This window comes from Medicago sativa, chromosome 7 (assembly GCF_051527215.1).
Source record: "Medicago sativa cultivar Bolivia chromosome 7, Bolivia_mono, whole genome shotgun sequence".
NCBI lineage: Eukaryota > Viridiplantae > Streptophyta > Magnoliopsida > Fabales > Fabaceae > Medicago > Medicago sativa.
Window position 1 is genome coordinate 86,108,439 of NC_140755.1, and position 25,948 is coordinate 86,134,386.

The window sequence follows — 25,948 nt, forward strand, 5'->3', positions numbered from 1 at the left end:
GAGATTCTTTCCAGGGGAGGGTCTACATCTACACCAAGGAAGCAATCCTATGCAACCAACTCTCACCCATCACAATGTTCAAATTCCCATTTTTTTTTTTCTCTAGAAATGATAATTTTTTGATATAATTAGTTACCTTAATTTAATTTTTTGAATGCCAACTTTTTTTTATTTTAAATCAAAAGTATCCTCCACACACACCTACAAAGAATAATTTTTCATGATATTGAGATTCATTTAAGGGTTTAATCTCTTTTAACAAATGTTTTTCCATACACATCGATCAGAATTTGAACCTAAATCACATTAGTTAACGAGTTCAAGTATCTACCACTTATACCACACTTTATTGGTGAATGCCAACTTATTTATTTGTCACATTGTAATTTTTTTGGATTTGTTTTTGATTAAAATTAAATACACATAGTGATTAAATGTTTATGATTGATTGTTGATATAAAAATCTTTATACTCTTCATATAAAATTAATCAGTATACATTATTAGTGTATAATTATTTTACACATGTATTCGATGATATATTCAACAATGCATATTGTAAAATAACTTTATACTAAGTGTATACTAATTAAATTCTTTCCATTAAAGCAGAAGTTAAGTTAGTATGATGTAGTTGTAAAAAAAAGTTAGCATGATGTATGAACCTACAATTATTTTTTATTTTTTGTGTTACATTAACCATTGATTAATTTTTGTCAAAAAAAATTAACCATTGATTAATTAATTTTGACCGGTTTAACCTTTTGATAAACTTATTAGGCAAAGCATCATGATTAATATCCGAGTCAAAAAAGAAGAAGCATTAATACTGTTTTTCTACTACAGTACTATACTGTATCTGTACTTTACGCTTAGAATCAGAATTTGATTGGTTGAAAAGTAAAAAGTAGCATAAATTCCTGCCACCGTAACAAAACTTCCACATCATCATACCCTTTTTATCACCATCCAATAATCCAGGAATTTATGCTAGCACACCGCATAACTATAGACAACACCACAGAGAACAAAAACCCAGTGATACTAGCACTTTCACAAATTCAAGATGAAAAGGAATGAGAAGTTGGTGGTGTGTATGAATTAAGTACTTTGTGACCTCTTCTTCCCTTTATCTTCATATCACTTCATTCTCACTCACACATTTCATCAAACACTTTCTCTCCAGCTCTCTCTCTTGCGCGATGGCGCTGAACACGGTGTCATCGGTTTCTCTTTCTCAAGTGCTACGTCTCTCCGATACAATCGGTAACCGTCACTTGTTCGTAGACTTCGCTCCTTTCCGCCGTAATACCAAGCGCTGCAGCCGTAGATTGACGCCGGCGATTCTCCGTCGGAGCTCTGTTAAAGCTGTTCTTCAACTTGATAATAATCATCTCAATCCTGCTCCTCCTCCTTCTTCGCCGTCAACTTCCGATTCCAAACCTAAGGTCCGGTTTCTTCATCCGTTGCTATTTTTGCACACCGAATTTTCTTCTTCGTCGTGGATTTCGTAGTTGATGATGATGATGATACTTCATACGTTCAAGAACTTGATTAATTCTTAACATGAAAGATGAAACAACGTTTTCTACAGAAATATAGCGTTGAAACGTTGCTGTGAAAATCTTACTCGAAAATGAATATTCTCTAGTTTATAGAGTTGAGTTGACTTTGTGTTGTTTTTAAAGTGAAAATTCAAATTTGAACGACGACGAAATGGTTGTGTGAGAATTACGGCTATGATTAATTTGCAGCTTATAGCATAAGTGCTTATCATGATTAACGTCTATTTATAAGCTATTTCTATAACAAATGATTAAATAAATAAATTATAAACTGTTTTAATAAACTATTTTGGAGAGCTTCTGAAAATAAGCTAAAAAGAGCTTAAGAACATGGCATTAGTTGTTTTTTTAAATTTCTCTCAAACAGTCTTACAAGTGCTTGTGCTAGTAAATATACTCAAATAAGTCAATCCAAACAGGTCACATGTAAAGTAGAATGAAGTATGATCTTTGGTGTGTATGGTTTTAAATTGCGGTAGCTTTGTGATCCTTGTTATTATATGGATGTCGTTGCATTTATGCATAAAAAATACTTATGTAGTGGTCATAATTGCGGTTACGGTTTTTTTGTAAAATCTTGGAGGCCTCCGTGAAACTTGGAAACAAGTCATGTACGGGAATTGAATGAATTTTCTCATACAAGCTCGAAAAGTACCAAATTAAACTCTTATAGCATACACACTTATATACAAACTATTTCTATAACAAAAGATAAAATTAAAGGCAATTTTTTTTTAAAGTTATCTTGGAGAGCTTATAGAAATAAGCTGAGAACAACTTATGAACATGTCAAAAGCTGTTTCCACAAGCTTTCTCAAATAGGCTCATAAGTTCATATGGTATTAGATAAGCTCAAATAAGTCAATTCAAATAGGCCTTAACTTTTAATCAGAGATATGAGTAACTTCAAAAACTGGGTATAGAGAGTTCATTTCAGTAGCGCCTCTGTTGAGAATAGAACACCAAAAATGAAGCAGAGAAGTCAAAACCTTGTTTGAGTCAATGGAAAGTAAACAATTAAGAACAACAATCAACCTGATGAACAAGAAAGGGGATATAATGTTTCCCTTCCTAGTAGCTGCTGTCATTGGAATCAAGACCAGCGCTCTCTATTTTTCCATTTCAAAATCCATAGCTAGAAATCCAAGTCGACAAGCTGATATTGGAAACCACCCTGTCATATGCTTTCTCAAAATCCAACAGGAAGTCTAAATTACACTTTCTCATCCTTTTGATATATGTAGCTATTTCATCTTCTCTCAAACTAAAATCTCTCAGCTTGCAATGTTCTGTTTCAATCTTATAGAGATAACCTTAACAATGAGTTTGTACAAGCTAGTTACAAAACTAATTGGGTAATGAGTGATAATACTTAGCTGGGTTTATCTTTCTTTGCACCAGTCAATAAATGTGTAGTTAAACTCACGTCCCTGGATAAAACTTATCCCACACCATTTGAAGGCACTCTTCTTTTCAGAAATTCCAGTAGTGCAGGAAGAAGGAAATTTGCAGATTCCAGGTCCTAGAGGTTACCAATTATGATATTTTTAAAACTTAATTCAGGGATGCGTTTTAGTCTCTAGAGTATCAGGTGCCCAAATGCAATTTTTTGTGTTTATCTTTTGTTTTTCTAGAAATGCATTGGAGACCATAATCCGTATGTAGTATACTAGTATGGTAACAATTAAGTGTCCTTTTAAACCATGCCTTGAATTTCAGTCCATAATTAGCAGTTTGCATTGCTATTGATTTAAAAGATTGATCAAAAGTTTGCATTATTTTAGAAAATTGTCCCAGTGCATCATCCTTCCTGAATTGTTCACCAGCGTGGCTTGTAGTTTACACAACATGTTTAATGATTCTCGTTGCTTGTTGGTCAGGTTGCAAACTTGGAGGACATACTATCAGAAAGAGGGGCCTGTGGTGTTGGATTCATTGCCAATTTGGAAAATAAGGGATCATTTGAGATTGTCAAGGATGCTTTAAATGCTTTAAGCTGTATGGAACATCGTGGGGGCTGTGGCGCAGATAATGACTCAGGCGATGGTTCTGGGCTGATGACTGCAGTTCCATGGGATCTATTTGACAATTGGGCAGACAAGCAAGGGCTTGCTTCCTTTGATAAGCTGCACACTGGCGTTGGAATGGTTTTCCTACCCAAAGATGTAGAACTTATGAATAAGGCCAAGAAAGGTAATGTTTTTTTCTTATTTTGAAGGTCCTGATTCAACTAAGCTTGCATGATGTCTTCGTCTTTTATGGTTTCTCTAAGATCAGCATGTTTATGTGTTTGTGAATAATTTAATTGCTCTGTGATGCTCTCTCTCTCCACACACACACACACACACACACACACTCAGATGCACACATTCACTTATTTGTAATTTTTTTTTTCTTTCTATATTTCAATATTTCTCGTTCATCCAATATGAAAACCTTTGTTGTTGCAATCAAAGCTAATTAGTGCATTCTTTTAAATGCATCAAAGTGAATTTTTCACTTTAACACAGCGGTTTGCGTTCTGACATGTAATTTTGATTTTTTCTTTAGTTATCATAAATACTTTTCAGCAAGAAGGTCTTGAGGTGCTTGGGTGGAGGCCAGTCCCTGTAAATACTTCTGTTGTAGGTTATTATGCAAAGGAGACCATGCCCAATATACAGCAGGTATTTGTCAAGATTGGGAAGGAAGAAAATACTGAAGACATTGAACGAGAACTGTACATCTGTCGAAAACTTATTGAAAAAGAAGTAAGCTCGGAAAGTTGGGGAAATGAGCTTTATTTCTGTTCTTTATCCAATCGAACAATAGTTTACAAGGGGATGCTCCGCTCAGAAGTTTTGGGGTTATTTTATTCTGATCTTCAGAATGATCTTTATAAATCCTCCTTTGCCATTTATCATCGAAGGTATAGCACAAATACTAGTCCTAGATGGCCTCTTGCACAACCAATGAGACTTCTTGGTCATAATGGAGAAATCAACACCATACAGGTTGAGCTCTCTTTGGCATTAAAAATCTTCCCATGGAATTTTACCTTGAATGGATTTATGAAATAGCTACATGTATGTGCAGGGGAACTTGAATTGGATGCAGTCACGAGAGCCGTCATTAAAGTCACCTGTATGGCGAGGTCGTGAAGATGAAATTCGTCCATTTGGAAATCCAAAGGCATCAGACTCGGCAAATCTTGACAGTGCCGCAGAAGTATGTCAATAACTGTATATAAAATTAATTTCCTTCTGTTAGAGGATCTTGATGATGACGACAACTTTAAAATTAATCGTTGAAAAAGATATGATCCTCAAACTTGTATGATTCTTTATTTGGGGGTTTCATTATCTAGTCTAATCTAATTGTATAAATTTTCAAGATATCCGAGTCATTAGGCTAAGGATTTGACCATGGTGCATGCTTTTGTTTGGACTAAAATACTTAATAGAGTTGCTATAAATAGTTTTTTATATAGTTAGGTCTCATGTTATGCTCCTGCCTGTGCTATGTATTTTTTTCTCCTTTTGATGTTAAAAGATAAAAAAATCTTTTTATTTTTCGAATTGCTTTAAAGCTTTGAAATGGACTTCTGGCATTTTTGTTCAGCAATTTTATTTTAACAACAGATGTTAGTATTGTTAGTATTATGCTGAAGGGAGGGGATTGAACTCTTGATCTTCTTATCACTTCACTCCATAACTCCCCCATGCCAACCACCAATGCAACCTTATATCCTCTTGTTCAGCAATTGATCTGTGTTTTTTTTTTTATTCCTTGAATCCTTTATTATGTTATTATTTTAAAGGATATGGTTGGAATAAGTGGAGCAAATTATTTTGACAATAAACTTTGTTGAGAATCCTACATTGTATGGTGACATGACCCATAAAGTGGTTATAAATAGGACCTTACAAGCCGACTTTGTGGGGTTGAGTTAGTTCCAACCCAAATAAAAAGATAATTTTAGAGCCTATCCTATATTGATTGAGTCACCCATTATCGAGCCATTGGGTCACACTTTAGATGTCCAGTCCAGAGCGTAAGTGGGGTGTGTTGATAGTCTCAGATTGGATAATGCTATGAATCTGTAGTGGCTTATAAGTACGTCCCCACCTTACAAGCCGATTTTGTGGAATTGAGTTAGATGCAGCTCAAATTCTACAAGGTTTTTTTGTAGAGTTTTGAGGCTTATGGATGGATGGATGATTTTTTTTTTAAAACTTCTTCCTTTCCTTAATATATATTCTATAGTAGCTTTGCCTACTTAGCAACGGTTAATCTGATTCTGAATATATTTTCTCATCATTTTTTGTTATTTGACTGACACTTTCTCACTCTATATGTTATATTTTCTACTTTATGATATACAAATTCCTCATTTGTACAGTTTTGTGATCCCTCTATTTTTGAGTTTTTTCTGTGTATCAAGTTTTTTAGGCATGACTTGTGTATTGGTCATGTTTATAGCTGAATGGTCTCATATGTTTCAGTTATTAATAAGAAGTGGTCGAAGCCCTGAGGAGTCCATGATGATTCTTGTTCCAGAGGCTTACAAAAACCATCCAACACTGACAATCAAATACCCTGAGGTATTTCTTCCCCCTTGCTTTTAAATAGCTGATGCATTTTCTGCACATTTATGCTTAGTGTCTCCATTTCATGATTATAAATTCTCATTTAAAGCATGCTTGATCCACTTCTTTATCCAGATAAAAGCACATGCTATCTGGTTTGTCGTATACCATATCTCATATTTGCCAGTACTGCTTTTGTTAAATAAAAAAAGTTGCAGAGAGATGCCCTGTGCACTTGGGAACAATATTATTAATGACATATAGTTGTTTATAGTGGCAAGCATAGAATCTGTCCTAAAAGTATGGTATGTGGCCTATAGCAGAAACATGACAATTCTAATGTGAATATGATATACTCTCTGGCCTTAAATATAATCAAAAAAAGTTCATGTGTTAGATCCAAACTTGGACTACATACACTACCTTTTTGTTTATATTTAAGGCCGGAGGGAATACACAAAAAGGCTTCTAAAATACTGCAGAATATAATGAAATTAAAAAGAACTAATAGCCTATTTCAAGAACAAAAAACCAGAGACATATTGCAATAAATAAAATTAACCAAGCAGCCCATGTACTGTTGAACAAAGAGGACAGAATCAAAAGGAAAGAAAGAATTAGGAAAAAGATGTGAAGGAAATAGAGATTGGCAACGGAGTAGAGAACAGAATATGTGAGACAAAGCAAGGTTTTTATAATAGGAGAACGCAGAAAAAGGAAAGGAGGAAGAGAATTGGTTGATCATCCAAGACATGCAATTTGTTAAAAATTGGCCATTTACTGGAAAAGGGCCACTTGTCAGAGATGGCAGAGTGATGTGAGAGCAGCTGAATAGGGTTATTAAAGACCCTCATTCTTCATGCTTGTTATGAAAAATTATGATCATTAAGAACACTCATTGTTCATTCTTGGTATGGGAAAAAAATGAAATCTCTGGTCTTTTATTGCATCTTTTCATTTCTTACAATCTGAAATCTTATTACCTTTTCATTTCTTAGGCGATTGACTTCTATGACTACTACAAGGGCCAGATGGAAGCTTGGGATGGACCTGCCTTGCTTTTATTCAGGTATATAGATAAAAACAAATCCAGAGGAACACACCTGCCTAGTTGGTATATCACTTTATTGGTTTATCCTAATTCATGGGACCTGACTTTAAGAATATTGAACAGTACTAGGGTTCAACCAGTTCAAGTAAAAGAAAGATTGTTTTGAGAATGTGGTGAGAGGGAGAATTGTTTGAGACGTGGGGCCTTGCCCCCCACGTCTTTTTTTTATTTTAGTTGTTGAATAAGTTGGCATACTTTTATATTTAATTACTAATATGATATATTTAGCTACCTCAAACAAGTCTATGCTACCTCAAAAGTTAGTAGAAATAAGAAAGTAAAAAATGATCACTCCATTGATAAATTTATTTGTCTTGTTTTCTCACTTCCAGTCCCAACAGTAACTACAGGGAGAGTTTTGTAAGCAATGGACATTGTCAAGACTCATGAACAAAATGGGCAATGAATTTCATGCAAATAACTTAATTGTTTACATTGAAAAATACACTGTTAGTCTATTTAGTACAACATCAATTCTTGATGCTTTGAAGCGTCGTTGAATTATATTCCCTCTGTCTCGCAATATGTGTCCCTTTTATAATACCGATACAATATTTTTTTTTTTCACACTAACATACACTTATTTATTGCATTTCAATCATCTATAACTACTGCACTAACTATAATTAATAAGGATGTTTTGGTAAATGATACATATTTTGCCATTAAAATCAACACTATTAATCATTTCCTTAATAGCCATGTAAAACTCAAATGGGACACCTAATGTGAGACAGAGGGAGTATTTTATTGCTTCTTTACATTTGGCCCCCTCGTAAAATTTTTGCTAGCTTCGCCACTAGGGTGAGGGGTCCTTGAAACTTTATCCAGTTTGATTCTTGTTTTACAGTATTCTTTCACAAATGAATTGTACTTGATACAGGTTGTATCCCAATATTTGACTAGGCTTTATTTCATGTTTTTTTGGCCAAGTAGAATTCGAACTAGCATTCTATACGTATGAGACTATAATATATGAATTGGAGACAGAAATTTAACTTCAGTATCTTCTTGAGCTGTATTTCATTACATCATCCAAATATTTACCTTTGTTTCTGCATTGTTTAGAGAGAATCACTCTGTTAAATTGAATTTACTCTTGCTCTGCTCATTTTCATTAGGAAACAGTGTCCATAGTTTAACAAAATAACCTGTAGTAAATAGGTAGAGATCTTATTTTAATCTCTCCTTGAAGCTGTTATTTTTCCGTGAGTGTTTATAATGCAATTTATGTGTCACAGTGATGGAAAAACTGTTGGTGCGTGCCTTGATCGTAATGGACTTCGACCTGCCAGGTATTGGCGAACATCAGACAATATGGTCTATGTTGCTTCTGAGGTGAAGTCCCTAACTTTTATCCCTTGACTGATATGGTTGATTTAAAGCTGTATTATTTCATCGGTCAAATGACAGCTCTACTTTTCTAATTCTAGAACTTATAGGAGACATTGTTGTTTTGGCTGCATATGGGCTTTGAAAAGCCAAGATCTGACATAATCAAATTTACTTTTCTATTATATCAGCTTGTCGTTGTTTTGATAAATGGAAATCAAAGACTATTTAGCCACCTTTATTAGTTGCCTTCAGAATAGCATCATATAATTGTTTGTGTTGATTATAGTCATAATTAGTATTAGGGTCTTGACTTATAGGAGATATTGTTGTTTTGGCTGCATATGGGCTTTGAAAAACCAAGATCTGACATAATCAAATTTACTTTTCTATTATATCAGCTTGTCGTTGTTTTGATAAATGGAAATCAAAGACTATTTAGCCACCTTTATTAGTTGCCTTCAGAATAGCATCATATAATTGTTTGTGTTGATTATAGTCATAATTAGTATTAGGGTCTTGACTAAAAAGTGCCCTTAAGGCACTTGTCAAGACAATATTTCTATTTTAGTTTCTTTAACAAGTTCCCTAAGGGCACTCTTTAACTGATGCAGATTATTTTCTCTATTTAACATTGTTTATACAGATTCCTTCGATTATTATTTTTCCTAATTTGTCTTGTTTATTCAATATCCTAACATAATATGTTTTCTCATTCTTTTTTAGGTTGGTGTTGTACCAGTGGACGAGTCAAAGGTTATCTTGAAAGGCCGATTAGGTCCAGGCATGATGATAACAGTTGATTTACTTGGTGGCCAGGTTCGCACTGCAATACTTTCTTGTCTTGGTTATCACACTTTTGAACATAGACATATTTTATCTTGTAATGGTTGTTTGATCCTGCAAATATCAGTTTATTTATTGAGTTAGATATTTATCCAACTTAGAGTTTTTCTTTTATTGTTTTGTGTGCCCCAATGTGAACTAAAGTTACTCATTGAATCAGAAGCTTACCAAGAGTTTTCCTGTAACAAAAATGCCTCTCCTTTTTTTTTTATAACCTTATCTATTGCTACTGAAATTTTGTTAATGAAGTCAAGTTTTATTCTTTTCAGTCCACTAAAAGCATAGGGGCTCATAGCCCTTTAAAAGAAGAAGAAAAACTTAGTTGACATCTGAGAACTACATTATATCAATTAGTTTAAGAGATGTAAGAGTTTGAAGTTCTATGAGCCGTCCTAAAATATTGCACTCGAGAACAGCTTATCTGATGTCATTTTATCTCACATTGGATAACTTATGTATAGTTGACTGATAAATAATTTATATTGTTTGCTACAAAGTATTAATAATGGGGAGCGTCAGTCTATTAAAGACAAGTTCTTACAGCTGTGCCCCTCAGTTCAGTACATTCTAATGCATTCAATTTACATTTTCCTTAATGTTTTATTTCGCTTTCTTCCGTCTGAGTTTCTAACGCAGTCTGTGATTCCGATGTCTTAAATTGTGAATGCCTGAGTTCTTGTATGAGATCATATTTTTTCTTTTTGTTTTCCTAATAATTTTCTCAATTTTTATGCTAAAAGGTTGAATACTCTGTTTGACAGGCTTAATTTACTTTCCAAACCTTTTTTTTTTTTTTTTGTGAGTGGCAGGTCTATGAGAATATGGAGGTTAAAAAACGAGTAGCCTTATCAAACCCATATGGGAACTGGATCAAGGAAAATCTGCGGTCTTTGAAGTCTGAGAATTTCCTTTCATCCTCAGTGATGGAGAATGATGCCGTATTAAGACACCAACAGTGAGAGTTCTATGTAGATTTTGCTCTTGGTTTATATCCTTGATGAGGGAATTTCTGTTTTTAAGCGTTGCCATTTTAAATCCCATAAATCTCATTGCCTTACTCACTGTTATTGTGTAAACATTCTGTGTGCTTCTTATTTGCTTTCTTGTTTTTTATGAGGATTCAAAATTTGGTTTTTGATTGAAAATTATGATTTAAGCAATAACAAGTTCCCTTTCTAAAGTAAAATATTCTTCTGAGAGTTGTAGGGAAAGGACCTTTATTTGTAGTGTCCCCTGTTTTTTCAGTATCAAGTTCATTGAATTGAGGCTGCTTCCTGTGAAGTAATGTTGGAATTTTTATAAGATAATGATCTATGGCATGTTGATGGAAAAGTGGGTTTGCTCTTCATTGCAGCTTACAATACACCATCTTTTGTGGTTCTTTGTCATGTACTAATTTTTAGGCTAATGTTCAATAGCATGTTGATGGGAAAGTGGGTTTTCTCTTCATTGCAGCTTACAATGCAACATCTTATATGGTTCTTACTTATCCGCTCTTTGGTGAGACCAGGGCATTTGGGTACTCCAGTGAAGATGTCCAGATGGTGATCGAGTCTATGGCTTCTCAAGGAAAGGAACCTACATTTTGTATGGGAGATGATATTCCATTGGCTGCATTATCTCAGAAGCCTCATATGCTTTTTGATTACTTTAAGCAACGGTTTGCACAGGTAGGAAAAACCACTTTCCTACAATTGATTCTCTAAAGTAATTTCCTCTCTTCCAAAGGCCCTTCACAAAACATTGCTCATTTCAAAATAGAACTAACAACTGTATGAATTATTTTTTCCATCCGTATTTCTCCTATTTATACATGATTTCTCCTCTAACTAACCAACTACTATATCCAATTATTACTCAGAACCGGGAAACAAAAAAATAAAATCATAAATTGTGGAATCATAACACACAAATCGTAGGATTCTACAAAATTCATAAAACTCGTATATATGCAAATAAAATGACATAAATAAAAATAAAAAAAAAACACTTTTTAATCACACTTCAGAAACAAATTCATGAAACAACTGAAGCTAGTACAAAACATCAAGACACGAATGCCTGGAATTCTAAAATAGATCTCGTAAAGGACTTTCCTCCACAAAGGATTACTCCTTTTACATAGCTACTAATAAACGCGTCCAATTATTTTCTGTATGCTTATTCTCTTATTTATATGTTATATCTCTTTTAACTAACTATGAGTACGCTAGCTCCCCTTTTTTCTTTATCATTTATCCGATAATTGTAATCTAGATTCATGCACATATGTTTAATTTCCTTGCCAAATTAGCTGAGATATTGGTTAGCTGTCTAGTTGACTAATACACCTTTTTCTCATATTTTCCTTGTACAATGTACATTAATTTTAGAATTAGAAAAATACCTAGTACTTCTGTTCCGTTTTTTGTTTCCACCACCGGAGAACAAGTGGTGGAGGGTTTTCTAGGAAATATGTTTAGATGGTATTGTTCATTTCTTAAACCATTAGCATCTTATTTTGAATGTTTAATAGTTAATCTTGTTGAAAGGTATTGTGACCTAGAAGAGTCGTGTACATTGCAACTGGAATGGTGGGTTGCATCCAAAATGTATGCGCGCCGGCGCGCGCGCGCACACACACGCACACACACATGATATGAACACTCTGTTATGTTGATGTTGCACAGGAATTTGTTTTAGAATCAGGGTTGGATGAAACTAGAAAGGTAGGTATTGGGATATATGAGTAGGTATTCGGCACAAGGTGTTGCGGTTCTATATTGAAAAGAAAGGCCAGAAGATATCTTCTGAATATTATTTTGAACAAAGAGAGCGACTATTTTTATGCCACTAAGGAATCTGGATCTGACCGGATTTTCAATTGACTAATTTAAAAACTTTCGATTAACTTTTGGGTTACCCATTAAATTCATAATTTTAAAGTTGAACTTGCCTAGACTTATGAAATACAGTAAAATTTCACTCTGTTGCATTTTATAGAATTTTAGTCTTTTACTATTTTTTATTATGGTTTGCATGTGATGACTTTTTTATGCTAACAGGTTACAAATCCTGCAATTGATCCACTTCGAGAAGGGTTAGTTATGTCTCTTGAAGTAAATATAGGGAAGAGACGGAATATATTGGAAATAGGACCTGAGAATGCTTCACAGGTACTTTAGCATATATCTGTAATGTTTGTCTGTCGTTGTCAAATAATACCCGTGATTTTAATCCCTTTTCTTTACACACGATGATGGTGTGTTTCTGGAGCAGGTTATATTATCTAGTCCGGTATTGAATGAAGGGGAACTTGAGTCATTGTTAAAAGACTCCCACTTAAAACCACAAGTGTTGCACACATTTTTTGACATAACTAAGGGGATTGATGGTTCCTTGGAGAAAGCATTAAATAAGCTTTGCGACGCTGCCGATGAAGCTGTTAGAAATGGTTCCCAGCTACTTGTTCTTTCAGACCGTTCAGAAGCACTGGTAAGGACCATTTCATAGAATCTTTATCTTATGAAAGAAGTGTATATATAACAGCTCTCATGGGTAGAGTAGAGGTAGACGTGATTAATTGAACATATTTCATTAGATGATTACTAAACTTGATATGCTAGTAACACACTCAAAGTCACTGCCTGACTCCCCTCAACTGAAACTTTGAATAGTACTTTTATCTTGGAGAATGATATTTTACCGGAGAGAACAAAGGAAATTGAATATCACATTATTGTACAAAGAAATGCTAGTAACACACTTACCATACTCTATTTTTGGGTGAAATGCTATGTGGGTCCACTAAATAACCAAGACATGAGATTTTATCAAATAATAGAAAGTGTATTGTTAACATTTATTTCTATTCTTACATGAATAAATATGCTTCATTCATGTTTATAAATTTTGCATATATGATGAAGCACTATTTGTGTAGTCTCTCATTTTAGATGATTTGGGAATATGTGAAGACATATAGAAGTAATGATAAGGAGGATAGATTAGATGGAGGATGATCTATCTAATAGGCAGAGGGAGATCAAGAAAAACAATAAGCTAAATTATTAAAAGAGGTCGAGTTAAATGGATTAATTATAGCTGGATTTCATTCACAGCAAGGAATTCTGGTGTAGTTTGATCTATGTATCATGTCGCCTAGTAAAAAAAAAAACACTGATTGTTGTTATTCTTGTATGCAATAAGGATCTTTATTGTTCTTGTGGATAGCCGGAAACTATCTTTGTACATTAAGGCTCTGTTTGGTAAAAATAGCGGATAGCTGATAAGCTAGCTGATAGCTTATAGCTTATAGCTGATGACTGATAGCTTATAGCTGATAACTTATAGCTGATGACTGATAGCTTATAAGCTAATTGAGGTGTTTGGTAAAATGAACGGTTCAACTAGCTGATAAATGTAAAATGACATAAAAGGGTATTATTAATTCATAATATAGTTTATATAAATTGATATGTAACTCTAAAATAAAAATTGATATTAAAGTATTAAGGAATTCTTAGTTTAACTTTTTTTTTAAATTTATAAATTTAGAAAAATACTTAGCTACAATGCCTATCTAATATATCTTCTATATTATAAATCAATTTTTTTTTTTTTTTGAAGGAATTATAAATCAAATTTTATTCTCTAAAATTTTATTTGATATTTATTTTTATTTGAGTGTCTATACTTTACCCAACAATTAAACAACAATTGAAGGTTATCATAATTCTTAAAAAAAAATTGACAGTTATCATAATGTATTATTAATAACACAAAAAAAAGTATTATTAACAACAATTGATAGATATAATGAATAATATCTTCTTGATTTTTTTTTACGGGACCTTCATGAAATTTATTTTACTGAATTATTAAATGCATTATCAATCAAGGAAGGTATAAATAGACATAAAACTTTTTTTTTTCACAAAAGACTTGAAACAATTTTATACGGTTCAAAACTAGGAAAACAATTTTATACGGTTCAAAAAAAAAAATTATACAGTTCAAAACAAGGAAAAAAAACAAGTGATGTATATTATCATTTAAAAAAAAAAAACACACAGCGGGGAGGTATATATATGTCACTGAGATGTGCTAAGGGTAAAGATAATAGTCAAAACAAAATATATAAATGTAACTAACATTATATAAATTATAAAGGGGTATAAATGGATTTTAGATAAATTAATAAGGGCAAAACTAGAATTAAAAGTGAGACGCTATTAGCTATAAGCTCAAACGCTACTTGAAGTAGCTTCTGAAAAAAGCTTATAAGCTCCTGAAATAAGCTATAAGCTCGTTGTAAAAAAGTGTTACCAAACAGAGCTTTTTTTGTCAGACGAGCTTATAAGCTATCAGCTATAAGCTCTTTTTTGGGTGTTACCAAACAGACCCTAAGATTCCATTTGTACAGTTGGAACTTTGATTGACTTTGTGTGTGTGTGTGGCGGGGCTAATTATACAATCCTTTTTCTTGGTCCCAGGAACCAACTCATCCCGCAATTCCAATACTTCTTGCTGTTGGTACTGTTCATCAGCATCTAATCCAGAATGGACTTCGGATGTCAGCTTCAATTGTAGCGGATACTTCTCAGTGCTTTAGCACTCATCAGTTTGCCTGTTTAATAGGATATGGTGCAAGGTTGTTCAATGCCTCCACTTAAGCCTCTGTTAGACATGGTGTTTTAGTTTCTTGTTTCTGCCTTGTTTTAGTCTTACTTTTAGAATTATGTTTTCTATCTAATGTTAATTTGTTAGCTCTACATATGAATTAGGCTGGGTATAAATTGAAGTTTTATTTTTTATTTTTTTTATTTGTGGTTTCATGTTAGTTTGCTATTTTTATGATACGGTTGCATTCCTACCTTTGTAACAAAGCCGTTTTTTCATTTGAACTTGAATGAATCTAATTGTCTTACTTTTCCATGAAACAAATGTTTAATGCTGTTATTGGAATTGGTTCCACCTTGCACTAGTAGTTTGCAGCAAAGGAAAGTGGGAACTATGTCCAGTTTAACTACCTTGCCTCTATCTTATTGTGCACTGCATGATATATCTATGTTTTTGTTTTAGTGCTGTGTGCCCATACTTGGCACTGGAGACATGTCGTCAATGGCGTTTAAGTAATAAAACTGTAAATCTGATGAAGAATGGAAAGATGCCTACTGTATCAATTGAACAGGCACAGAAAAACTACTGCAAGGTTAGTGCTTAACTTTAAACCACTATTCTGGATGTGGAACTGAAAAGCAATGTTTTTATTTTTAGTTGCTGTAATTATGACGGCTATGTGCATTCCCTGGTTTGCTATTTTTACGAGTAAAGTACAGGTAGTGCTAGCCCAGCCATTTCTAACATAAGGCCTATAACACAATTAACATATTCTGACTTCGACCTTCAGGGGGAGAATGCTTTCCCCTTTCAATGTTGCTTTTTGTTTCACTGTTCTTCCAGTCAATGAATTCCTCTTATCATTATTATTTTATCTAAAGATTATTAGTGATAAATTTTGCATTTTTACTGCATGCCAGGCTGTGAAAGCAGGTCTTCTTAAAATTCTTTCCAAAATGGGCATCTCATTGCTTTCAAGGTACATATGATTTATGTAATCATGAGAATATAGGCTTGAAATGTTGTAGTTAGTTAATTGTTGTAATAGTTAGTTAGTGACAGCTGTCTCTAGCAGAGTAGTTAATAGCGGCGCTATAGCGGCCAATAGCGGCTGCGCGGTGCGGTGCGGTACCGGACCGCTATGCAATAAGCCATGGCGTAGCGTTATGAGATAGCGGCGCAATAGCGGCCGCAACACTGCATAGCGGTTTTGCAGTCTAGCACCGCTATTTCATTTTACGTGAAAATACAAGATTCTCCTTGGTTTTTAAAAAAAAAGAGGGTATTTTTGTCATTTTCGTCAAACCCTAATAACTTCAGTTTCTCTCTTCCTTCTTTCATTCTTTTCGGCGCCTTTCATCTTCTCACCCCAAAACGCATTTCTCTCAAAAAACGGACGATACATCTTCTCACCATAAAACGCCGCCGTCGCACCGTCATCCGCCGCCGTTCCTTAGGTTTGTAACTTCTTGACCTCGTGTTTGCTCTCTTCTATAAATCTTCCTCTCTGTTTTGTTCATAAACATATGACAAACATCCTCTGTTTTGTTCATCCTCTATTCTGCTTGTTCATAAACATATCACAAACATCCTCTGTTTTGTTCATCCTCTATTCTGCTCTCTGTTTCCTTATTTTTGTTGTTTTTGTGGACAACACAGTCATGGCAACATCAGCTTCTGGTGTTCAATCAAACTCTGTGTCTGTTGACTCATGTGCTCAAAGACATAAACGGACCGGTGATAATCTCGACATTGCTTGGCAATTTAATCATTGGAAAGATTTGAATGATCAGAAAAAGATTTACTGTGATTTCTGTGATAAGTTCAGCAATGGAGTAATTAGTAGAGCAAGAAGACACCAATTGGGAATTATGGGTGATGTAAAAGCATGTCGTAAAACAAACTATTTTATAGTATTATTTATATAATTTGTCCTAAAAGTTATGAAATAGCGGTCATAGCGCTAGGCGCTATCCCGCTATAGCATTTTTGGGGTCGGCCGCTACGCGCCGCTATCCGCTATTAACTACTATAGTCTCTAGTTAATGACACCTGTAACCATCTCAGAGAGTTGGTGTAGGTTGAGCTTCAGCTAGTAAAGGATAAGGGTCTGGTAATAGCTTCTTGTATCTGTAACTGAACTTATTTTCACTAAATACACTAAACAGATTCAAGCCTAGAACAATGTCACTCTCTTATCTCATAGTAATTAAGTATTATAAAGGATAGCAAACACCAGAAAATGCTTACCCAACAACTTTGTACATTAAATTAATATTTTCTGAAATGTTTATTAGTTTATTTTCTCATATTTTCTTACTGGTGTCATGATTTTGACAAATCGATCTGTCAATTCTTTGTATATAGTTACTGTGGTGCACAGATATTTGAAATCTATGGATTAGGGAAGGAAGTTGTGGATCTTGCATTCAGCGGAAGTGTATCAAAAATTGGTGGTTTAACTTTTGATGAGGTAAGGAAGAATGCATAACTCAAACCTGAGTGAAAATGAAATACTGCCAAGTGCTAAATTACTTGGAAGAGAAGATTTTATTCAATATGAATAAATAATACCTTTCATCAACAATATTATTGATACAGCTAATTAAAAATTGCTTGAATCACAATAATAGGACCTCTCTATCTCTCGAATGTGAATGCTTTTGGTTTTTACCTATATGTTAATTTGGGAAGTTCAAAAAATAATTGTTGAGTCTCTCTCTCTCTCTCTCTCTCTCTCTCTCTATATATATATATATATATATATATATATATATATATATATATATATATATATATATATATATATATATATATATATATATAGTGTTAAAGTTTTGCGCAGAAAGTTCAGTGATGTTTAACAATATTGCAGCAGTATAACTCCTTCAAAGTTGTTTGTTTGGGACCATCATTTTACACCTTTTTATCGAGCCATTTTTTTCAATTAATAGATGTTTGCCAAGGGATTTATGGATCTAGTGTTAAAATATATTAAAATATCTTATGACATCTGGTATTAGCAGTAGACAATTCAAATAAACTTTTTGTTTGAGTCCTTTTATATTAATGATTTTAATGTATTACTGAGTTAAATTAAGATACATATCTTATCATTATGATTTTCTGCACTGCCAATGTAGCACCTGTGGAAAATTTGCTTATATGGATAACATAATTTGCTATTTGTTACATAGAAGATAATAAAATCCTGTTTGATTTTTTTTTTTTTTTTTTACGTAATACTAAAGAATAATATGAAAAGTCGAGTTCAAACAAGAGAGTTCAAGCTGCTTGTATTTGGATATAACTATTCTGACTGTCTATGTGAAAATTGTCGTGCAAAGCAATTGTGTATGATAACAAAGATGGGAGGGTGCACAAATTTGTGAACTGTTTATATATCCATGATCTATCAATATTCGTCACCATTTCTATCTATCTAACTTTATTCTTGCTTGATTTCTTATCCTTCTTTACTGTACTTCTCATTTAGTTCTCTTGTTGAATTCTTCTTTAATAAAACTTGTGTCTAAACTACTCCATAAAGGTATATTATATAGACTAAAATTGATTTGCAATTTTAACAGATTACTTTGAATGACTCCTTCAAGGAGAATTTGAGGTTTGTGATGTGAACTTTGCAGATTCAATATTAATTGCTAAACTTTTGAAACTGACCTTTGATCTTCTCTGGGCTTAAAATTAATGTGTCAACACTCTCGGGGGAAATTATGCACTATTTCTCTTGCTTAAGAATTTGTTAATAAATGTTTATGAACTGAATATCAGTGGAAGAGTACACGTGCTTTTGAAATTTACTATATAGTGGAAATCACTTATAATGAAACTTCCCTCATACTTCCTATGTGGCACAGCTAGCTAGAGAGACTCTGTCTTTCTGGGTGAAGGCATTCTCTGAAGATACAGCTAAAAGATTGGAAAATTTTGGATTTATAGTGTTCAGACCAGGAGGTATGACTTCCTGCTTAACTTGTTAGAGTTGAAGAATCAGTTGACATTTTTGCATTGTTTTTGGAAGCACAGAATGACTGTTATTGTTCTATTCATGAAATTGCATTCAAATTAATATCCCTGGTGCATTAGAAATTGACTGATTTTGATTCTACATTTTTTTAAAGGTGAGTATCATGCAAATAATCCAGAGATGTCAAAGTTGCTTCACAAAGCTGTTCGTCAGAAAAGCCAAAATGCCTTTTCAGTTTATCAACAATATTTGGCTAATCGACCTGTTAATGTTGGTTCTGAAAATCATACTTCTGTGCTATTATTGTAGATTTTATTATAACAGGAATATGTAAAACATCGTTTGTTCATTGCAGGTTATCCGTGATCTTCTTGAGTTCAAAAGTGATCGTGCCCCCATACCTGTGGGGAAGGTTGAACCTGCTTTATCTATTGTGAAACGGTTTTGCACCGGTGGGATGTCTCTTGGAGCTATATCTAGGGAAACTCATGAAGCAATTGCAATTGCAATGAACAGAATAGGTGGAAAGTCAAATTCAGGGGAAGGTGGTGAGGTAATATAAATTTCATCTCAATTTATATTTCCGTAAAGGCAATTTTTTGTCTTCTTTCTAATTTTATCAACTTTTTTATTTTTAATTCACTGTGACTTCATTTATTCGTACATTGCATTTAGGATCCTATTCGCTGGAAACCACTTACTGATGTTGTTGATGGTTACTCTCCAACTCTTCCACATCTTAAAGGTCTTCAAAATGGGGATACTGCTACTAGTGCTATCAAACAGGTTATTGGACTGAAATTTCAGAAAATAGCTTAATAAATATTATTGACTATAGTAAAGTTATACTGTTTACTGCAGAATGGTTAAGCTTTATTTATTCCTTCTCTTGTCCAAGTCAAAATACTTTACCATTTTATAAAATCCTTATTGCACACAACTTCCCAAAGCTACCATTCTCAGTTTCAAACTAAATAACATGGTCTGATTTCTTTAGTTGATTGCAAACACATGATTTTGATGTGATTCTCAGGAACTTGTGCCAACTTTGCCTGAGTATCCTGTAACTGTCTGCACCCTTAAATGAAAATTGGTAAAAACAAAACATTAGAACAAACTGATGTTACTCATTGATGTCTTGTGCATTAAAGAACAAACATCAATGAACATGGTAATCTGATACCTCTAGACACATAGGAATTATGGCAAACAGTGGTAATCTGATAAAATATTTTTCATTTGGATAAGGTTGCTTCAGGAAGGTTTGGTGTCACTCCAACATTCTTGGCAAATGCTGATCAATTAGAAATTAAAATTGCACAAGGTGCAAAGCCTGGTGAAGGTGGACAATTGCCTGGGAAAAAAGTTAGCATGTATATTGCAAGGTTGAGAAATTCTAAACCAGGGGTTCCTCTTATATCTCCACCTCCTCATCATGACATTTACTCTATTGAAGATCTTGCACAATTGATCTTTGATCTTCACCAGGTGACTCTCTTGCACGCCTACTCACTTGTCCCTGTTGAATTAAAACTAGTGCAATGTGAAAACATCTCCATCGTTCAATGGTTGAACAGGTGAACCCTAAGGCCAAAGTATCTGTAAAACTGGTGGCTGAAGCTGGAATTGGCACTGTTGCATCCGGGGTTGCAAAGGGCAATGCTGACATCATACAGGTTTCTACTGTGGCCTGAAATCCATTTTTTTTTTATGCATCTATAGTTTTATTTCTCAGATATCTATTCTTCATCTTTTGTGAAGCATAACATATAATGTGATCAACTTACAGATATCAGGACATGATGGGGGAACAGGAGCAAGCCCTATAAGTTCCATCAAACATGCAGGAGGTCCTTGGGAACTCGGACTTACAGAATCTCATCAGGTTATAATTGAGTCATGAAACTGTGCAAATGCAACCTATTCTTCATGTAAATTAATTTTCCATTTGATTGTGGATTATTTTTCTTTCAGACACTAGTTGAAAATGGACTCAGAGAAAGAGTTATTCTCAGAGTTGATGGTGGATTTAGAAGTGGAGTTGATGTCATGATGGCAGCAATAATGGGTGCTGATGAATATGGGTTTGGTTCAGTGGCAATGATTGCTACTGGATGTGTTATGGCTCGCATTTGCCACACCAACAATTGTCCAGTTGGTGTTGCCAGTCAGGTTTTTAGAGAATTGATTTATTATTACATGCTTTTATGTATTGATTACTTGTCCTTTATCTAATTTGCCATTACATTTCAGAGGGAAGAGTTGCGTGCACGTTTTCCTGGTGTTCCTGGTGATCTTGTTAACCTCTTCTTGTACGTAGCTGAGGAGGTATTTTATGGCTGCTATTGATATCTTTCATGTTCATCTTTTTCATATTTTGAAATTACCTTATTGGTTTTAATTTTTATGTTCCACTTTGAAATTTAGATTATTGTTTTCCTTTTCCTACCCGAAATAAATATAACTATTTTTACTAATCCTATCATTATTACTTGACCAGGTAAGAGGCACTTTGGCACAGTTGGGGTATGAGAAGTTAGATGATATAATTGGCCGAACAGAATTATTGAGACCAAGAGACGTATCTCTTGTGAAAACTCAGCATCTAGATCTGAGCTATATCCTCTCTGTATGTATTAGCTTATAATCATATGCTTTTGTCTTTCCTTTTTCTGCCTTTGAGTTTAATAAGTTTCTGATTCTCTGACTTGCATGTTTTATAATTATCATTTTCAGAATGTTGGGTTACCTAAATTGAGCAGTACAGAAATCAGGAATCAGGAGCCACATACCAACGGTCCTGTCCTGGATGATGTTTTACTAGCAGACCCAGAGGTAACCTTATAAACAACAATAAGTGTTAGCAATAAAAAAAACTATCGGCAACCCTTTTACAATAAATTTTCTTAAGACCATTTGTATATGAATCATAGTCAGTGCTCAAATACTAGGAATCTGTTATGAACCCACAATAAAGAATTGAAGAATATAATATGAGATAGGCTTTATGATAGACTTTGATACCATATAAGAATTTAAGTTTGTGCTTAACTCAACCACAAAAGCTAGAACATGGGGTGAGAGTTGTACCCATTTATAACCACTATCAGGTCATATTACTATTCAATGTTGGACTCTCATCACCTCTTCACGCCTAGGACTAGAAATCTGAAGCATGACTTGGGTGGTTCGAAAATGGTTCGATAGCATGTGGCCCGACGCATTGGGTTAGGCTCTGATACTATATTATAATTTAGACTTTGGGCCTAACTCAAACCCGTAATGCCAACTTGTAAGGTGTGAGGATTTTGTAGACTTTATAAGCTATGTTTGGTGCATGTTGAAAAATAAAATAGAACATGACCAAAAAAGGTGATAAATTTGGTTCCACTGAAAAGGGTAAAACCAAAAAGAATAAGGTTAAATATGTTTTTATCCTTGTAAAATAAGCAAATTTGGTTTTGGTTGCTACAATTTTTTCTGTTTTAATTCCTCCATAATCTGAAAAATAAAGTAGAAAATAATGTTTTCCTAATAAATGTTGAGAATTAGTGTTTTTTTAGATCTAGTGGTTATCTATTTTCAATATTTTTCTTCCTTGCATAGTTCTCAACATTTATTATTTCAAACAAATGTTATTTTCCCATTAAAAAACACTTAAACTAATGTGTTTCCTGGTGAGTAATTCAATTTATATAAATGGTTACAAAGGTGCAATCTAACCATGAAATGTTGGATAAAAAATCCCTAGATTGCTCTCTCTCAAAGCTGGATTCACAGTATCTCTAATTTCAGAACTTGCTCTACAAACTCTCAGTAATGTTTTCAATAGAAAAAGTAATCGAATGAAGAAAATAGTTTTCTGTACTTTTCATACATGAGTCAGCAATAGAAAATACTTTTCGTCCAGATTGCAGATGCCATTGAAAATGAAAAAGCTGTTAGCAAGACCATAAAGATATACAACGTTGATCGTTCTGCCTGTGGGCGTATAGCTGGTGTTATTGCAAAGAAATACGGTGACACTGGTTTTGCTGGACAGTTGAATATTACGTAAGATGTCCTAATATGCAGTTTGAACTCTAATATCTTAAATCCGTATTTACTTGAAAGCTAAACATTTTTTTCACCACGCGTCCAGATTTACAGGAAGTGCTGGGCAGTCATTTGGGTGCTTTCTGACACCAGGAATGAATATTCGCCTTGTAGGAGAGGCAAATGATTATGTTGGGAAGGTATTGTATTTACTCTGCTGTTTGTGCACGAGAATTTATTTTTGGGAATTTATACTTGAAATATGATTTACTTATCTAGTAATGCAGAGTATGAGGCTTGTGATATTAAATTTCGAGAGTAGTTAGGGAGTGAATGAAGGTGTAAGAAAGTGAAGGAAAATCTGAGTGGAGAGTTCTATAGAAACTGTAATCTTAATCTGTTATTTAATTAAATAATAAATTGTTAGAAAAATAGCCCTCCGTTTTAATTTTCCACTTCCCAAGTAGTTTAGATTCATTGTAAAACACGATCGGGTTTCGTGATATTAAATTTCGAGAGTAGTTAGGGAGTGAATGAAGGTGTAAGAAAGTGAAGGAAAATCTGAGTGGAGAGTTCTATAGAAACTGTAATCTTAATCTGTTATTTAATTAAATAATAAATTGTTAGAAAAATAGCCCTCCGTTTTAATTTTCCACTTCCCAAGTAGTTTAGATTCATTGTAAAACACGATCGGGTTTCATAGTACCTTTTAAATTACCATAATGAATGAAATTCATGTTTTTGTTTTATAGTACCTGTTCTGAATTATTTTAGTTCGATAATTAAGTTGAGGCACATTTTTCTCATGTTTATTTGTGACTCTTGTCAGGGCATTGCTGGAGGTGAATTGGTTGTCACTCCAGTTGACAAGATAGGGTTTCAACCTGAGGATGCAGCTATTGTGGGGAACACTTGCTTGTACGGGGCCACAGGAGGGCAGGTCTTTGTTAGAGGGAAAGCTGGGGAAAGGTTTGCTGTCAGAAACTCACTTGCTGAGGCTGTAGTTGAAGGGGCAGGAGATCATTGTTGTGAGTACATGACTGGTGGCTGTGTGGTTATCCTGGGAAAGTGAGTAATATTTCTTTGTATTCTCCTCATGCTCATCCTCAACCCCTCTTTCTTCGCTTAGCTTTTCATTGAAGTATTTGAAGTAAGCTAACGGAGGCTTTCACACATTTTATACCTTAACAGTGTGGGTAGAAACGTAGCTGCTGGAATGACAGGAGGGTTGGCTTACATTCTTGACGAGGACAACACTCTCATTCCCAAGGTATATACCCCAGAACCCAATTCACTATTCTTTCTCCATTTTTCATTACAAATGGGAGGAAAATATAATAACCTTAAAAGTTGTTGTTCTTGTTGCTTGAAATGAAATCTTGCTAATCATTTTTTATTTGTCTGAGACAGATAAACAGAGAAATTGTTAAAATTCAGCGAGTAACAGCACCTGTAGGGCAGATCCAGCTAAAGAAACTAATTGAAGCCCATGTTGTAAGCCCCCAATATACAATCACTATAATTTATGCATGCATGATTATAACATAAGCAGAAAATCATCTATGGTTTTATCAGTTTTATATATGTTAATAATCATAATGGACAATCATTTTTTTAACCTCTTTGCATGAAGGAAAAAACGGGTAGCAACAAAGGTGAGGCTATTCTGAAGGACTGGGACAAGTATTTATCACTGTTTTGGCAGTTGGTTCCACCTAGTGAAGAAGACACCCCTGAGGCTAATGCCAAGTATGACATAACTGCAACGGAGCAGGTCACTTTGCAGTCTGCTTAGGGAGCAATGCAAGCTAATATTGATTGCGCCAGGCTATGAAGGGAACCACATATTGTGTCCCTGTTTTTTTATAGGGATAAGGAAGCTATCAACAAGGGTGAAAATTACTAACCAAAATATGGGATCAAACTTCCCATTAAAACACCGCTGGGCTTCATTCAATCTCAAGATCATGTTTTCCATTTTGCAGATGTAAGAGGCCCTCCTTGTACATCCCTGTTAAGCATTAGCCTTCTCTTTCCTCAGACACATTTGTATAGTCATTTGAAATAAAAACTGTAAATAAAAATGCAGTTTATTCAAATCTGATTGGAGGTTTTTGTGGATGGTGAAAATAAATTAGTCGGTGCATGATTCCCTGTTCATCACGATATCACTTGATGAAATGGAAATTATTATTTTCACTTGCAGAATCGATGAGTTCCTTCGTTGCACTCATTCAAATGGGTAGCTGTGATTTGTGCTCATTGCTTCATCTTCTATAAGACTCTCTAATGGCTTTAATACGTTGATGTAATAGATATGATGAATTGTTAATAGCTTACGGCAACAGATAGCGCATGCTATGTGCCCGTCTGTTTGAAATTTAGTTCAGGAGCATTTGTTAAAATTCATTTAAAAAGATGATATGAATGATAGCAATGTGGAGCTAGTTGCTGAATACAACAGGAATACCTTAAAGGGAATAGTTAGGAGTTACTGAGGCACATTATCCAGCACTTGTTTACATTCCGTCTCTAGAATAACGTGGGTAACTCATTGAGGCAGTCCATTTGATTTCTTGATAAAGACCCCAAGCTTCTTCCTCTACGGCTCCTTTCATATCCCATTGTCTCCAATCTGTCCACGCTGTTAAAAATCTACCTTCATTATGCATCAGGAAAAACCCAACACCCACACAATGCTGATCTTTGAATATGGTTCCGTCGACATTGCATTTTACTTTTGCAAGCCATGGAAGAACCCATTGTACTGCTTAGTGATCCTACAACATCAGACTTGAGGTTGGGTCAGCAAATAAGTGTAGCTTGGTACACTGTAAAAATGTTCCAAATACGCTTGAAAACCTTATAACTCTAGCATAACACAAAATAATTTTTAATAGAAT

General features: G+C 34.2%; 1 protein-coding gene across 1 annotated transcript; it reads left to right on the forward strand.

Annotated features, from left to right (window-relative positions):
- The first annotated feature begins 1,130 nt into the window (after positions 1-1,130).
- On the forward strand, positions 1,131-25,253 carry LOC146909636 (ferredoxin-dependent glutamate synthase, chloroplastic-like). The gene is made up of 33 exons (XM_085725194.1): positions 1,131-1,447; positions 3,445-3,757; positions 4,115-4,557; positions 4,640-4,771; positions 6,049-6,147; positions 7,131-7,201; positions 8,485-8,581; positions 9,302-9,394; positions 10,231-10,376; positions 10,932-11,091; positions 12,466-12,576; positions 12,680-12,895; positions 14,896-15,053; positions 15,485-15,614; positions 15,943-16,001; positions 17,390-17,495; positions 18,901-18,997; positions 19,165-19,280; positions 19,366-19,563; positions 19,686-19,796; positions 20,259-20,498; positions 20,588-20,686; positions 20,800-20,895; positions 20,985-21,182; positions 21,264-21,338; positions 21,511-21,639; positions 21,747-21,845; positions 22,921-23,063; positions 23,152-23,245; positions 23,875-24,113; positions 24,237-24,315; positions 24,456-24,539; positions 24,679-25,253. The coding sequence occupies exons 1-33, from the start codon at positions 1,202-1,204 to the stop codon at positions 24,838-24,840; spliced, it is 4,839 nt and encodes a 1,612-aa protein (XP_085581320.1). The 5' UTR covers positions 1,131-1,201; the 3' UTR covers positions 24,841-25,253.
- The last annotated feature ends 695 nt before the right edge of the window (positions 25,254-25,948 follow it).

Coding starts and splice junctions, on each gene's coding strand:
- LOC146909636 (XM_085725194.1), top strand. CDS start 1,202: ATGGCGCTGAACACGGTGTCATCGGTTTCTCTTTCTCAAGTGCTACGT. Junction 16,002..17,389: donor GGCATCTCATTGCTTTCAAG/GTACATATGATT, acceptor CTTTGTATATAG/TTACTGTGGTGCACAGATAT. Junction 17,496..18,900: donor GTGGTTTAACTTTTGATGAG/GTAAGGAAGAAT, acceptor TATGTGGCACAG/CTAGCTAGAGAGACTCTGTC.